Here is a 14254-nt window from a genome sequence, read left to right on the forward strand (position 1 = left end):
CCCTGCCTCAAAATGTGTTTCATTATTAAAGTCGGTACGTTTTCATTACTACAGCATTGCTCCCATTTTCTTCTCTCCTGTACCCACCAAGAGACAAGAAAAGAAAAAGGTTCTCTATTATGAACACATTAAAAACTGTCCAGTGGAATTTCAAATCCAGGCCTCCAGAGCACCACAAACAAACAAAACCCTTATTCCCATTTCGTCAGCTTCTCACTCAGATCCCAGGACTTGAACAATCAGATCTAAGAGCAAAGTGGTTCCTCAGCTCTCAATCTAATGCACTTGTGCTCAGGGAAAGCATGGAGGTAACTGGTGGACACCTTCTGAGACCATAGAAAAGGCCAAAAGGTAAGGGGTGTGTTTCTCAGGCAGAGGCAAAAAGTCCCCACTGGCCAAGCCACTTCGTGCCCCTGCCCGAGTGGCATCCACCTCCACCCCTGCCCTCACCCCTGCCCTACCTCCCAAGGCTTTCTGATTACCCCCCAGTCATTCTCCTGAAGCTGAACAAGGAAACAAGACACACAACTGAAACACAGCAGGTTGGCTTAGGCTATTTCCGGTTTCTATTCTGTAAAAGGTCTCAGCACGATGGAGAACATATTTCATCTAAGATCAGGAACACCCTCCTTTTTGCTTCTACTTGTAAACAGCTGCTTGCTCTCTCTCTCTCTCTCTCTCTCTCTCTCTCTCTCTCTCTCATTTTTTGATAAGTAACCTCTTGAGGATACTTCTATCTGCTCAATGGTTATTTAGAGATAATACTATTTAATTCAAATCCTGCTGCCCAGGATGAAGATTGTTCAGCTAATCCATTTAAAGTATGTTTTCTTGGGATTCCCTGGCGGTCCAGTGGTTAGGACTCAGTGCTTTCACTGCCAGGGCCCAGGTTCAATCCCTGGTCGGGGAACTAAGATCCTGCAAGCCATGTGGTGTGGTCAATAAATAAATAAAGTATGTTTTCTCCCTACCTCATTTAATAATGCATTTTTTAGGATTAAAAATTAAAATGTGCTCTTTTTTTTAAAAAAAATTGTAAAACAGTACAGATTAAAGGTAAAAGTGAAAGTTCTCCTCCACCCCAATTCCTAAGAATAGCCAATGGTAGTAGTTACTGTCCTCATCCTCTCAGGCATGTTTGTGCATATACAAAGACATATACTCATTCATTCTAAAATTAGGCTGCTCCACACACAGTTCTACAATGTGCTTTTTGCAGCCAGCACGTTTCATTGACACTCCTCCACCTCCATCCATACAGAACAGCCTGCGTCTCTAATAGCTGCATTGCTCCTATTCACACTCAGGGTACCAGGAAAACTGTAATGAACTCTTGTATTTTCCTGGTATAGCTCTTCCCTGGGCACACACAGCTTGCTTGATTGAATCCATATTTTTGGATTGTTTATCTATCTCTCTATATATATTTTTTTAACTAAACAGTGTGTACAAAGAAACATGAGTAATGACTTCTGGGAGAATTTCTCATCTTTATGATGCTGACTCTCTTCTGTTACTTCAGATATTAACAAGAGTGCCTCAGAAAGACCTTCTCTGACCAAACTCTAAATCAGTACCCCAAGTCACCACTACCCCCTTACCAGCTTCATTTTTCATCATAGCACTATCATACCCTAACATAATACTATTTATGTGTTTGTTTGTTGACTCATAATCTCTCCAACTTCAGTGTAAGCTCATCAAGGGCAGTGACGTTGCTGTTTTGTTTGCTGTTATATCCTAGTGCCTAGAAAACTTCATAGTAAGTAGTTCATAGTAAATAGTAAGTCCAAAAAATATTTACTTGATAAATAACCATATAAGAATAACACAATGGATATTAAAATGCATCCCTTCCTGAAATACTGGATTGCCAGCTTGAAGGGTTGTGTGTGTGTGTGTGTGTGTGTTGGTGTGTAGCTCTCATCAGAAGCAATACTGACACAATTTGAATATTATTTATAGCTCCAAGAACCAGTTCCTCAGTGTGGATTCTACTGTAAACATTTAAAACTAGTGGAGTTGGGTGGGACTCAGGAAATATTATAGCAGGAAATCAAAGGTCTTTGAACACCATTCAGTCTTTTCTCCTCCCCTGAAAATCCTAGTTTTGCTAGTACCAATAAGGGGGATACTTGACTTTTTGTCCCTAACATCAGATAACTTCTTCCCCAAGCATATTAAAATTACCTTTTTTATCTGGCAGTTTGTTTTTGGTCTGACAGTATAATCAGTGGATATTAAATAAGTATATGATAAGCTCATCACTAGGTCAGACTCAATAGGGTGTGATTTTTCTTTTTTTTTCTGATTTATTTTATTTTTGGCTGCGTTGGGTCTTCGTTGCTGCGTGCAGGCTTTTCATCGCGGTGAGCGGGGGCTACTCTTCGTTGCGGTGCACGGGCTTCTCATTGCGGTGGCTTCTCTTGTTGCAGAGCACGGTTCTGGGTGTGCGGGCTTCAGTAGTCGTGGCTCATGGGCTGTAGAGTGCAGGCTCAGTAGTTGCGGTGCACGGGATTAGTTGCTCCATGGCATGTGGGATCTGCCCGGACCAGGGCTCAAGCCTGTGTCCCCTGCATTGGCAGGTGTATTCTTAACCACTGCACCACCAGGGAAGCCCTTTTTTTTTTCTTTTGTGATTTTTCTTGATATATATTGTGTTGGCCAAAAAGCTCGTTCGGGTTTTTCTGTAAGATGGAAAAAACTGAACGAACTTTTCGGCCAATACAATACATCGTTATATTGGGTACCGCACCTAGTAGTAAATGCAAAAATTCAGTACAAGCTTACCTGTCATTCCGAAAGATCTTTGGTAGATACCTTCTGGGGAACCACATGGCCAGAGCACACATCAGAACCCAAAGGATTGCAAGTTCATCAAGCATCTGACCCAGGAAACTAAGGGTTGCATGGAAGTAGACGGATCCAATTCCTATAATCAATTACAACCAATAAAAAAGGTCACATAGAAGAACAGACTCACAAATTCAATACACTGCTTAAGGATAGCCCTTTCACAAACAGCAATGACCAGGTCACTCTATCTCTCTGAGAAAAGAAACTGAAGGAAGAAACTCACACCACCTAGGCATGCAGACTTCAAGTCTAGAAAGAGAATTTGAAGAAGGGCCTAAACACCAGCACATCAGATCTTTTTTTTTTTTTTAACATCTTTATTGGAGTATAATTGCTTTACAATGGTGTGTTAGTTTCTACTTTATAACAAAGTGAATCCGTTATACATATACATATGTTCCCGTATCTCTTCCCTCTTGCGTCTCCTTCCCTCCCACAGATCTTTAATAACTGCACAAACACACTCTGTTTTCATCCACCTGTTCATGGGAACAGGCAGTAAATAAAACTCAACATTCTCTCACTGTTAAGAATTCCCAATCTGCCTGTGGAAGGAAATGAAAATTATACAAGTATTTCCCAGAATAATGAAGGATCAAACATCTAGAATTTGTTTTCTTTTTTTTATTTTAGTCCATTAGAAACTACAGTTTCATCAGACTTCAATTGTTTCACATGACTTTCTTCAGAAGTTCACAGAAAACTGCACTGGCACAACACCAATAGCTATTACATAAATGAATTCTCAAACGCAATTGTGATAACTATGGTCAACCTTGTTATCAAGCCCCGAAGAGTCCTCCTTCTGGCATCTAGCAAACAACATAAAAGTTTGCTAAGACGTCAGAATGACTTTGGTTTACAAAACATAATGTTCAAAGGGGTCAGGGAGTGTGCAGAATTCCATTTCCTCCCTTTCAGCCCATGCTCGCAAACGAATCCACTTACCCACTACAACTAACAGAGTCCATATTAAGTAGATGCCACTGTTGAAGCATGTTGCATATTGACGAAACAAGCACATGCAGATGGGAGGTAAAACGAAAAACAAGACGTTGCTGATCTGGGGGGAGAAAATATAAAACGAAAAGATGAATATTAAGTAAAAGGGCAAAAAGTAAAGCAGCTTGTTCCCAGTATGTCCTTTGCAAATGGAGATGAATGTGGCCATACATCTTTTCTTAACCAAAAAAAAAAAAAAGCACAACCAGGAAAACTCACAACTTCTTTAATAACCCTTTAGGGGGCTCCTTCCTGCCTTTCTCTTTTTTTTTTTCCCGCTGTGTTGGGTCTCCGCTGCTGTGCATGGGCTTTCTCTAGTTGCCGCGAGAGGGGGCTACTCTTCTTTGAGGTGCGGGGGCTACTCTTCTTTGCGGTGCACGGGCTTCTCATTATGGTGGCTTCCCCTGTTGCAGAGCACGGGCTCTAGGCGCCCAGGCTCACTAGTTGTGGTGCACGGGCTTAGTTGCTCCTCAGCATGTGGGATCTTCCCGGACCAGGGCTCGAACCCATGTCCAGACCAAGGAAATCAAAACTAAACAAAATGCATCGCAAACTCCAGAACTTGAGATGTAGTACAGGTAGGAATTGGCAACAACAGTAGCTAATGCACGCCTCTGTCACCATCTGGGAACAAGAGGGGATGGGAATGACACAGTCTTAAGAAAGGTGAGAAGGACAGAGTGGGAGAGAAATAAAGAGAAGACAAGACCTTCGGTCAGGGGTGCGATAGGAGCAAGGCTGCTGCCTTTGGTTAAAGTTCAAGACTGAAATCCCTCGTGGGGCTGCATCCTTCTGGAGAAGGGGGTACCTTGTTCTAGTTGGCCCATTCTGTTGGGGACCTTTTCCTCTTTCCCCCCAGGAGCCCTCTGAGCTACTGGTGACCCTGGGCAAGAGTTTGGATAAATGGCCTCAGCTGTCCCAGGTGGTATGCAGTCTCCAGACTTGGAAATATAGCCAACTCTCATTTATTTACTAAGAAGCAGAGAAGGAAGAATCAGGACAAGGGTCTACATATTATCACAGGCTTTAACTTTCCTTGGAATCATTTAAAGAATCAGAGATCTTAAAAAAAAATCAGAGATCTTTAAGAGTTAAAATGAGAGATCTTAAAGATCTATTGCTTTACAAGGGGATATAACTAAGGGCCCAGAAAGGCTCCCAGGCTGGCCAAAGTCAGAGAGGCAGTCACCCACAGAGCTGGTGCCAGCATCCAGCCACTCCTTCCAATGCCTCAAGCTGATGTTTTTTCACCTCCAGCCCACCCAACCACATTCTGACCTCCTTGGCTTCATGACTCAATGGGCATCTAAAAATTCTGAATTGCATCACACACTGTGCACCTATAACCTTTATGTGATTTAAACACGGCTCTCCTTTTTGTTAAACACAGAAATAGGAGGAATAAAAGGAGGTGACGGGAAAAGAGGGAGAAAAATGGAATTGTTATACTGTAAGTAACTTTCTCCTTTCTCGTACATGAATGTGTTCTCCGTGTAAGAAAAAGAATACATTACAAAACTAAAGTCTTCCTTTCTATCCTCCTTCCTGGAGATATCCCCTCTTCTCAGATTCACAATCTTCAATTTCTTTGCATTTATGTGAATACATATATATCATAGATTACAACATTATCATTCTGCAACTTCTCCTCATTCGACAACTTGCCTTGCAAACTTTTTCATCTTAGCTCACAGAGCTTTATCACACTTGCTGTAAGTGCTGCAGACAGCAGCAGTTTATTGAGCCATTCTCCAGTGGAAGGCGCACCAATTTGCAGCCTCACCTACAATGCCAGGGAATAAATATAACACAGCTTTTTACCCCAGTACAGTCATCCCTCGGTATCTGTGGGGGATTGTTTCCAGGACCCCCTCAGATACCAAACTCACCTGGATACTCAGGTCTCTTTATATAAAATGGCATAATATTTGCATATAACATACACACATCCTCCTGTATACTTCAAATCATCTCTAGATTATGTATAATACCTAATACAGTATAAATGCTATGTAAATAGTTGTAAATACAGCGACTTCCCTGGTGGTGCAGTGGTTAAGACTCCACACTCTCAATGCAAGGGGCCCGGGTTTGATCTCTGGTCAGGGAACTAGATCCCACATGCATGCCACAACTAAGGAGCTGGCGAGCCGCAACTAAGGAGCCCACCTGCTGCAACTAAGACCTGGTGCAACCAAATAAAAATAAACAAAAAAATTTTTAAAGTTGTAAATAGAATGTAAATGCTATGTAAATAGTTGCCAATGTACAGCAATTCAACTTTTGCTTTCTGGAACTTTCTGGAATTTTTTTTCAAATATTTTCAATCCACAATTGATTGAATCCACAGATACAGAACCATGGATACAGAGGGCCAACTGTATATGTTTATTGCCTCAAGTTCTCTCAATCTCCTTTGCTTCAGCCAGGTGCAACTATCTATGGCCAAGCTGCTCCTTACAAGGCTTTTACAATCTATGTTACCACTAGCAATGTACACAATAATAACCTTTAAATGTATTTACGCACTAGTCACAAAAACATGAGGTCGTTTATTACACCTGCAGTAAAATAATGATACCTCAAATATTTTTAATGCCCATATTAGGGAGTTCAATTTAGAAGCACCATTTTAACAGTCCCAAATAACACTGAAATCACATTATTGCTTCTGCACAGCCCATCTACCAGTGCCTGCTGGTCTCCACCATGCTTTTTAAAGACATCAATCTATGGGGACTTCCCTGGCGGTTCAGTGGTTAAGACTTTGCCCTTCCAGTGCAGGGGGGGCGAGTTTGATCCCTGGTCAGGAAACTAAGATCCTGCAGGCCGCATGGTACGGCCAAAATATTTTTTTCAATTAAAAAAAAAAAAAAACATCAATCTGTGAAAAGGAAAAGACCAAATTAGGGGGAGACGCTCCCCAAGACAAAAAGAGGAAGGAACTCCTAAAGAAATACGGAAAAGCAAACAAGTCGTTGGTAAAAGACAGATTCATTTGTTGAAAGACAGATTCAATGGCTCCATGTCTACTGAGAAATGAAACTTCCCCTCAAAGTTGTGTGGCTCACTCAAGTTGAACAGTTCAGCCAAGGGGTATTTTTTAAAGCCTATTGTTGGATTATCCTTTGGAGAATTGGTTTGTTCAATGCCTGCAGAACAGATTTTTTTTTTTTATTAAAAGGAAACCACAATTTTAAAATTTATTATTTCCTTAGAAAGTTCCTCATTCTATGAATTCCTACCAGCCATTTGTACCAAAATAATCTCAGGAACACACTGCAGTCTCATCCTGACGCACGTGATTGTGCACTTTCCCAGACAGAGCATAAATACTGACAAAGCAACAGGCTGTAAGTTTTTCTGAACATCAAGTTCATAAACAGCTAGGGGCATTACCCTGGCTGAGTAGACTGTCTATGTATCTTAATCGTACGCAGATTCCTAACTATCCATTCCATTGCTCCCTTTCTGCCTCTGGAATGACCAACTGTCCTGGTATGCCTGGCACTAAGGAGGGTTTCCAGGACATGGGACTTTCAGTTTTAAAAATGGGCAAGTCCCAGGCAAACCAGGACAAGTTGGTCACCCGACTCAGAAGCCTTCCTGCAAAATCCCCCACCCCACCTCCACAGTACACCAACCCAATAACACCTCAGTGACTTGTACATACCTCTCCTATGGTCCTCACCACCCAGATGACAGTTTGCAGGTCTGGTCTCTGTGATAGGCACACAGTTACCCAGCAAATGGGTGGGTGGATGGATGGATGGATGGATGGATGGATGGATGGATGGAGAGACTGAGAGATTGACTGATGGATAACTCTGCCCTACAGATAGTGGGATGTGGGCTTTGGCATATAAAGAGAACTCTACTTATCTTGATGATTGGGGGCAGAGCTGATTAGGAGAGGTGACAGATCATAGACTGATTTTAGGCATATATTTTGCTTCAAGACTTTTTTCCAGCACCAGTTGACTTCCTTCTGTCCCCTTGAGTCCCCAACAGAATTTCCAAAGGCCAAGCTCGGTGATTAAAAGGCATACCCCCCTTTTCTCCAAAGCTGCTAGGTCTGGAGTCTTTCTCTTTAGTGTGACTGGGCCTTAAAACTTAAAACATAAAAAGGAACTCAATTCAATAAAACTTGTATTTAGAAGAAACAGTACAAAATGTGCAAAAGCAAAAGACTGTGTAAGGGCATGATGTGTTCTTGGGCTTGGAGAGATATTTGGTCTTGGCTGACGCAAAGGACAATGACAAAATTTGAGGCAATGGAGATTTGCGGGGACCAAAAGCAAAATGCTCTGTACTCCTAAACATCGCCAGTGGGAACACAGATCAGAGTACTCTCTCTGGTGGACCATTAAGTAACAATTATCAGCCTTCGAAGTAAATACTCCCCTCCACACAGCAATTTCCCATCTAGAATTAGTACTTGGAGAAGTATATCCAGATGCCTATTTGAGAATATCCATTGCATCACTGTTCAGAAACCAAAATGAAAACAATAAACAGAAACTCCCTTAAATGTCCACCAATAATGAATTGACTGGTTTAATAAATTATGGACAATCTATTAAATGGAATACTGTACAGACATTGTGAAGAGGAAGATAATCCTATATGATCCAGTATGGGATTATCTCCAAGACAAATTGAGGGAAAAAAACCAAGGTGCAGAAGAGTTTCTGTAATATGATCTCAATTGGGTTGTGGTGTGTATATACACGTTGCACACATATCTTTTATGTTTACACAAATACACATGATTTTTGCATGCTTATAAAATGTCTGAAAAGATACAGAAGGGTATTTTTCGCTTTATAACTTGCATACTCTTGATTTTTTTTTTTACCATGATCATGTTTTACTTTTATAATAAACAACAATAGCAAACAACTACTTTAAGGGACTTCCCTGGTGGTCCAGTGGTTAAGACTGCACTTCCATTGCAGGGGGCCCAGGTTCAATCCCTGGTTGGGGAACCAAGATCCTGCATGCCACACGGCACGGCCAAAAAAACAAAAAAAACCTACTTTAATCAAAACTTCTTTTCTCCATATCAAACACCATGATTAGCCTAGAGATCAAATGGTCCCAATGCAGGAGTTTTAAGTTAATGAATGACTGAACAATAAATACCTGTACCATGCTAAATAAATAAATCTAAAGTAGCTACAACAGCATTTGCATCTTCAAGAGCAGTATTTTAGTAGGATCAAATGGACCATCCAAGTTCTAACTCTAGTTCTGCCATTTTCTTGACCCTAGCAAGTTGCAAAATCTATCTAAACACCAGTTTCCCCCTTTACGAATCAGATGTAATAAATAGCACCCACTGCTGAAGGTGACTGTAGAGTACCCAGCAGAGCTTCAACACATAGCGAACAACTAGTGGTAGCCAGGAGTAACTGAAGTTGCAGTAGTGATGTGCTACTGCCAAGCTCCATTAAGAAGGTTCTAGATTCCCCTCCCAGTCTTCTTCTGATTTTACATCTTTATTCCTTCAAATTTTTTCTCAAAATGAGTAATGATTATTATTTTCTTGTAAAGTGGATAATTAGGCCTGCTGCCTTGCTATGAGGATTTAATGAGATGTTTGTCACCAAGTAATAGCTCAACGTCTTCCTTAATACAGGCGTAAGATAAGCATGGGTTTGTCCTATGATGAGGATCAGAAGATAACTAGGACGTGAGAAGAAGAGGAAACGTTTTTTTGATAAACTCTTTGGATTGACACTCTACAAAGTTTGATGGTCAACTACTTCTCTGAGACCCTCAATCTCTCCACTTTGCTAAAGCAAATTCTGCGGTTTATAAGTATTCCAAAGGATTAGGTTTGCCAGGCAGACCTGCAGAGCTAATCAGCCACAGACACTGCAGCTGAAGATCAACAGCTCATTTCTAAAAAAGACTTTGGCACTCACTACGAAACAGCTCCAATGGGACTAGATTAAAAGTTAAGACAAAATAAGGTCTCCCCTTCATCCAGCACTCTGGGGCTTTTCAAGGCAGACTCGGAACAGCTATACACTAACATTTTTGGCCAAATAACCAGGCCTGACTCTGCTGGCTTCAAACTCCACAGATAATTATTACCTTGCTGGGTGTGTGAGAACCTGTCCCCAAGCTGTTATTTCTTCATTAACTCTGGTGAAATCCTTAGTAGTACTCTCCACTTACAAGTGGAGAAACTGAGTTACTGCCGTTGAAAGCACCCAGCCCTGCTCCAGTTCATCCTCTGAAGGCACCTGTCCACACCTAATAGCATGCTCTGAAACAGGTTGTACAATAGGTGAAGGGTGGCCATCTCCACTGACTGCATCTGTCACAGCGTCTAGGGGCAGCAGAGGGCCAGGTTTCCTTGAGGAATTAATCCGGTCGTAAAAAAAGGAGGAACGTTTGCTGGGAGGGCAGCAATGGATTTCAGCACTGAGGAGAGGGAGAGTGCAGGCTCTGGATTGTGGCCCCAGCCATGCCAGAAATGTGCGCAGAGCAGCTCCCCTCTGGAGAGCTCAGTTTCCTCATCAATGAATAGGAGAGGGACTAGCTCATGGGAGATCCTTCCAGGCAAGAAGTATTTGACTCAAGCCAAGGACATTCTCTCCAGCAAATCTAAGGGGGAAATCCTAAAGAACAATCTCAAATTCACAGCGACTTTTAAACCGGGAGTTCCTGTTTTCCGTGTTAGGGCAGTGAAATGAAAAGCCACAGAAATGACCATGCAAAGTCTCACATTTTGGTACCAGAATCCTGAGGCATGGGCATAGCAAAAAGAAGAGGCATTTCCTTCCCAGCTGCAGGCTTTCCCTCCCACAAAGACTAAGAGCACACAGGATTCTGCAGTGGGGGAAGTTTCATCTTGCCCACATCTAGAGACCTAGGCAAGTCCATAAAACACGCACACGATCCCTCCCAAGTTTCCCTTTCAGTTCCCAGGCTTAATAACTGAAGAATGCACAGGCCTGGGGGAGCTGAACTTGGGGCTGGTGTGAAACTGTACTAAAGGCAAGGAAATAAGAACTCGTAGCAATTAACTTGATTCTGGCCCAAAGGAACTCGACCTATTATTGGTGTACGCTTGGGGCGGGGCCAACCTTCGGAGTGGGCCCCGCCCCAGAGACCTGCCGGGAGGTCTCCCCGTTTCCTCGGACTCCTAGAGCAGGTGCTCAGGGCAAAAACGCACGATGCGACCCAAGTGCGTCACGCCACAGAGATCCTAAGGGACGAAGGGAGTAGACCGCCTCCAATGACCCAAACTGGAAGAATGGACTGACACGGAGCACTGGCTCCGGGACAGGTGAGGACCAAACAAGACAATAGAGCTATCAGAAAGAAATGACTTAGAAGAGGAGGATGAGCCCAGATGTCGGCGATAGGGACAGGAGAGGAGGACAGATAGAGAACTGGAAGGCGCGCAGGGGAGGGGGCGTGGGTCGACTCTGGCCCTGGAGCGAAAATGCCCCAGATGCACGCACAGACCCAGGTCCAGGCTCCAGGAGCGGCGGCGCTTGGGGACAGCCCCCTCCCCCGAGCCCGGCTGCCATCCCCACTCCCGCACTCCGCACCGTGTTGTAGAACTCGGCGATGGCAGGCACGATGGTGTAGTTGTCCTCGCACCAGTCTACCTCTGAGCTGCCAGCCCGCAGCTGGTCCCACCAGTGCGGGGAGCTCATGGCCGCTCTGGGGCATTGGAGCAGCTGCTCCCGCAGCCGAGAAGAGGCCAGAGCTGCTGCTGGAAACCAACGGCGGTGGTGGCAGCAGCAGCAGCACCGGCGGCTTTATGCACCACGGGACAGCCGCCGGATGTGGCGCCTCCTGGGCCGGCCTCTAGCGGCTCCGCTCTGCAGCGTAGGACGTGACTGGCTCGCAGACCCCTCCCTCGGCTCCGCCCCCTGGGGGAGCCCGAGGGACCTTGAGCCCCGGCCACGCCCACCCCGGAGGCGGGGATGCGCGGGGGAGGGGAGAGTGGGGGGGGGACTTGTCTCCCCCTCCCCCACCCCTGGACGCGTCTGTTGCCAGCAGGTGGCAAAGGCCTTGACGGGCCTGCCCACGCCCACCTTGGGGCTCAGACTTGCAGGCGCCCCCTTACCCCAGTTGCGCAAAGAGCGCCAGAGCCCGCCCTGGCAAAAATTTGAAAACCCAGAAATTAAGAAACCCAGGAGGACCGGGCCCCTACAAAATCGTGGCACCCTTTGCTCGGACTTGCCTGCATGTCGGAGAACATGTCCGAGTGCATGTGGCACGCCTGCACTCACGGCCGAGAAAAGCCCTCAGTCCCTCCGGCTTGCTTGGTGAGTTGGGCTAAGGCAGGAAGACCTTGGGGTCTGCAGTGGCCGAGGACTCTCCCACACAGCCTCTGGCACCCACACCTGGGTAGAGCGCTTCTGCAGTTTTGAATACTTTCCTGCCCTCGGTCCCGTGGACTCCAGCGTTAGAGTGTAGTCTTCGTTTACACATAGGGTCAAACTTCAGCTATCCCAGTCCCCCAAAGATGCAGTGTGGCAGGTATGACACCTCCAGAACATCCCAGGTACAAGGGATGATGACAGATATATTGCACTTACTATGTGCCAGGCGCTGTTTGAAGAGCTTCCAACTGTGTCACTCATTTAGTGCTCCCAGAGGGAATCCTGCGAAGTGGGTTCTATCAGCAATGCCATTCCAGCCAGTAAGTGTCAGGGCTGGAAATCAAATTCAGGATGATCTCAGATCTGCTCATCACTGCTTTGTTTTTGCTGCTGTAACTATTCTGTAGTTTCTAAACCAAAGTTAATCTGGTTCCAGCGATTCCTGAAGAAAGAGAAAGCCTGTCATTTTCGTTTTGGTCATAGCTCTGGTCCTTCTTCCTTGGGCAGTTCTAGGATTCCAGGTCCAGATGGCAGTGGCAAAATAGGCCCTGGTCAGGTGACTGTCACTAGGATCTCTTTGCTCCAGCCGTCATGGTACCCGGAAGGCCAGAACCTCCCCAGAGGCTGACCTCTCTCTGGCTTGACAGTCCCCTTGGACCCTGGCTGGTGTTCCAATGCCTTATGCCCCCAGTTCCTTCTTCCAGAGGTACCTGCACAGACACTCACTTGTCTTTCCAGCTCTCCATCACTGGCAGAAACTGCAAGGCCCACTCCTCTCCTACTCTCCAGGAAATCCAGCTTTCACCACCCAGAGCTAGACCACACTCCTCCTTTCAACTTTGTCCCAACTCCTATCCTGTCCTCTTCCTAAACAGCCAGTTCCACTGTGTCCTGAAATTAAGGACCCAGTGACCTTCTCTTAAGATCAGAATTACCCAGATCTGCAGGATACCCAGTATGAGCTGGCTGCTGAAGTGGGAGGAAGAAAACATTTCCCACAGACACACAAAAAAAGTACATCAGTTAATATTTCAGTGTCTTACAGTGCTACACCAACTGCCCAACAATAGTTCTCCATGTTAAGGTTTTACTCCTTCTAATATTTTAGGTGGAAATGTGTACATATTCATTAATTCTGATGGTGTAAAACACACCATCATTTCATATGCCAGTGGCTCTCAGAGTGTGAGATCCCTTTCAGGTCAAAGCTCATTTCCTATTAACACTATGACATTATCTGCCCTTTTTGCTCTCATTGTCTCACCAGTGTACACTGAAGTTTTTCAGAGGCTATGTGTTGTGTGATGGCATTATCTCTCTGACAGCTAATGGAACGTGTACTTGTGTATTCTTCAGTATTAAAAGTCTCTGTGTAGGGTGTGGAGAAAAAGGAATGTAAGTTGGTGCAGCCACTATGGAGAACAGTATGGAGGTTCCTTAAAAAACTAAAAATAGGGGCTTCCCTGGTGGCGCAGTGGTTGAGAATCCGCCTGCCGATACAGGGGACATGGGTTCGTGCCCCGATCCGGGAAGATCCCACATGCCGCGGAGCGGCTGGGCCCATGAGCCATGACCACTGAGCCTGTGCTCTGCAATGGGAGAGGCCACAACAGTGAGAGGCCCACATACTGCAAAAAAAAAACCCCACTAAAAATAGAACTACCATATGACCCAGCAATCCCACTCCTGGGCATATACCCAAAGAAAACTATAAAAGACACATGCACCCCGACATCCATAGCAGCACCATTTACAATAGCTAAGTCATGGAATCAACCTAAATGTCCATCGACAGATGAATGGATAAAGAAGATGTGATGTATATACACAATGGAATATTACTCAGCCATAAAAAAGAATGACATAATGCCACTTGCAGCAACATGGATACACCTAGAGATTATCATGCTAAATGAAGCCAGATAGAGAAAAGCAAATATCATATGACATCACTTGTATGTGGAATCTTAAAAAAAAATACAAATAAACTTATTTACAAAACAGAGGTAGACTTAACAGACGTAGAAAACAAACCTATGGTT

The 14254-nt window shown here is 44.5% G+C and overlaps 1 protein-coding gene across 2 annotated transcripts in view; it reads right to left on the reverse strand.

Annotated features, from left to right (window-relative positions):
* ACER2 (alkaline ceramidase 2) overlaps positions 1-11685 on the reverse strand; it is a 31148-nt gene extending 19463 nt beyond the window's left edge. The window contains exons 1-3 of one of the 2 annotated variants that reach the window (XM_059071143.2): positions 11430-11685; positions 3805-3919; positions 2791-2932 (exon numbers count right to left, since the gene is read on the reverse strand). In XM_059071143.2, the coding sequence (XP_058927126.1) occupies positions 2791-2932; positions 3805-3919; positions 11430-11537 (365 nt within the window). In that variant the 5' untranslated portion in view covers positions 11538-11685. The remainder of the gene's footprint in view (positions 1-2790; positions 2933-3804; positions 3920-11429) is intronic. The other variant, XM_059071144.2, reaches the window with a different exon arrangement.
* Positions 11686-14254: the final 2569 nt, after the last annotated feature.

The sequence above is a fragment of the Kogia breviceps genome, chromosome 8 (genome assembly GCF_026419965.1).
Source record: "Kogia breviceps isolate mKogBre1 chromosome 8, mKogBre1 haplotype 1, whole genome shotgun sequence".
Lineage (NCBI taxonomy): Eukaryota > Metazoa > Chordata > Mammalia > Artiodactyla > Physeteridae > Kogia > Kogia breviceps.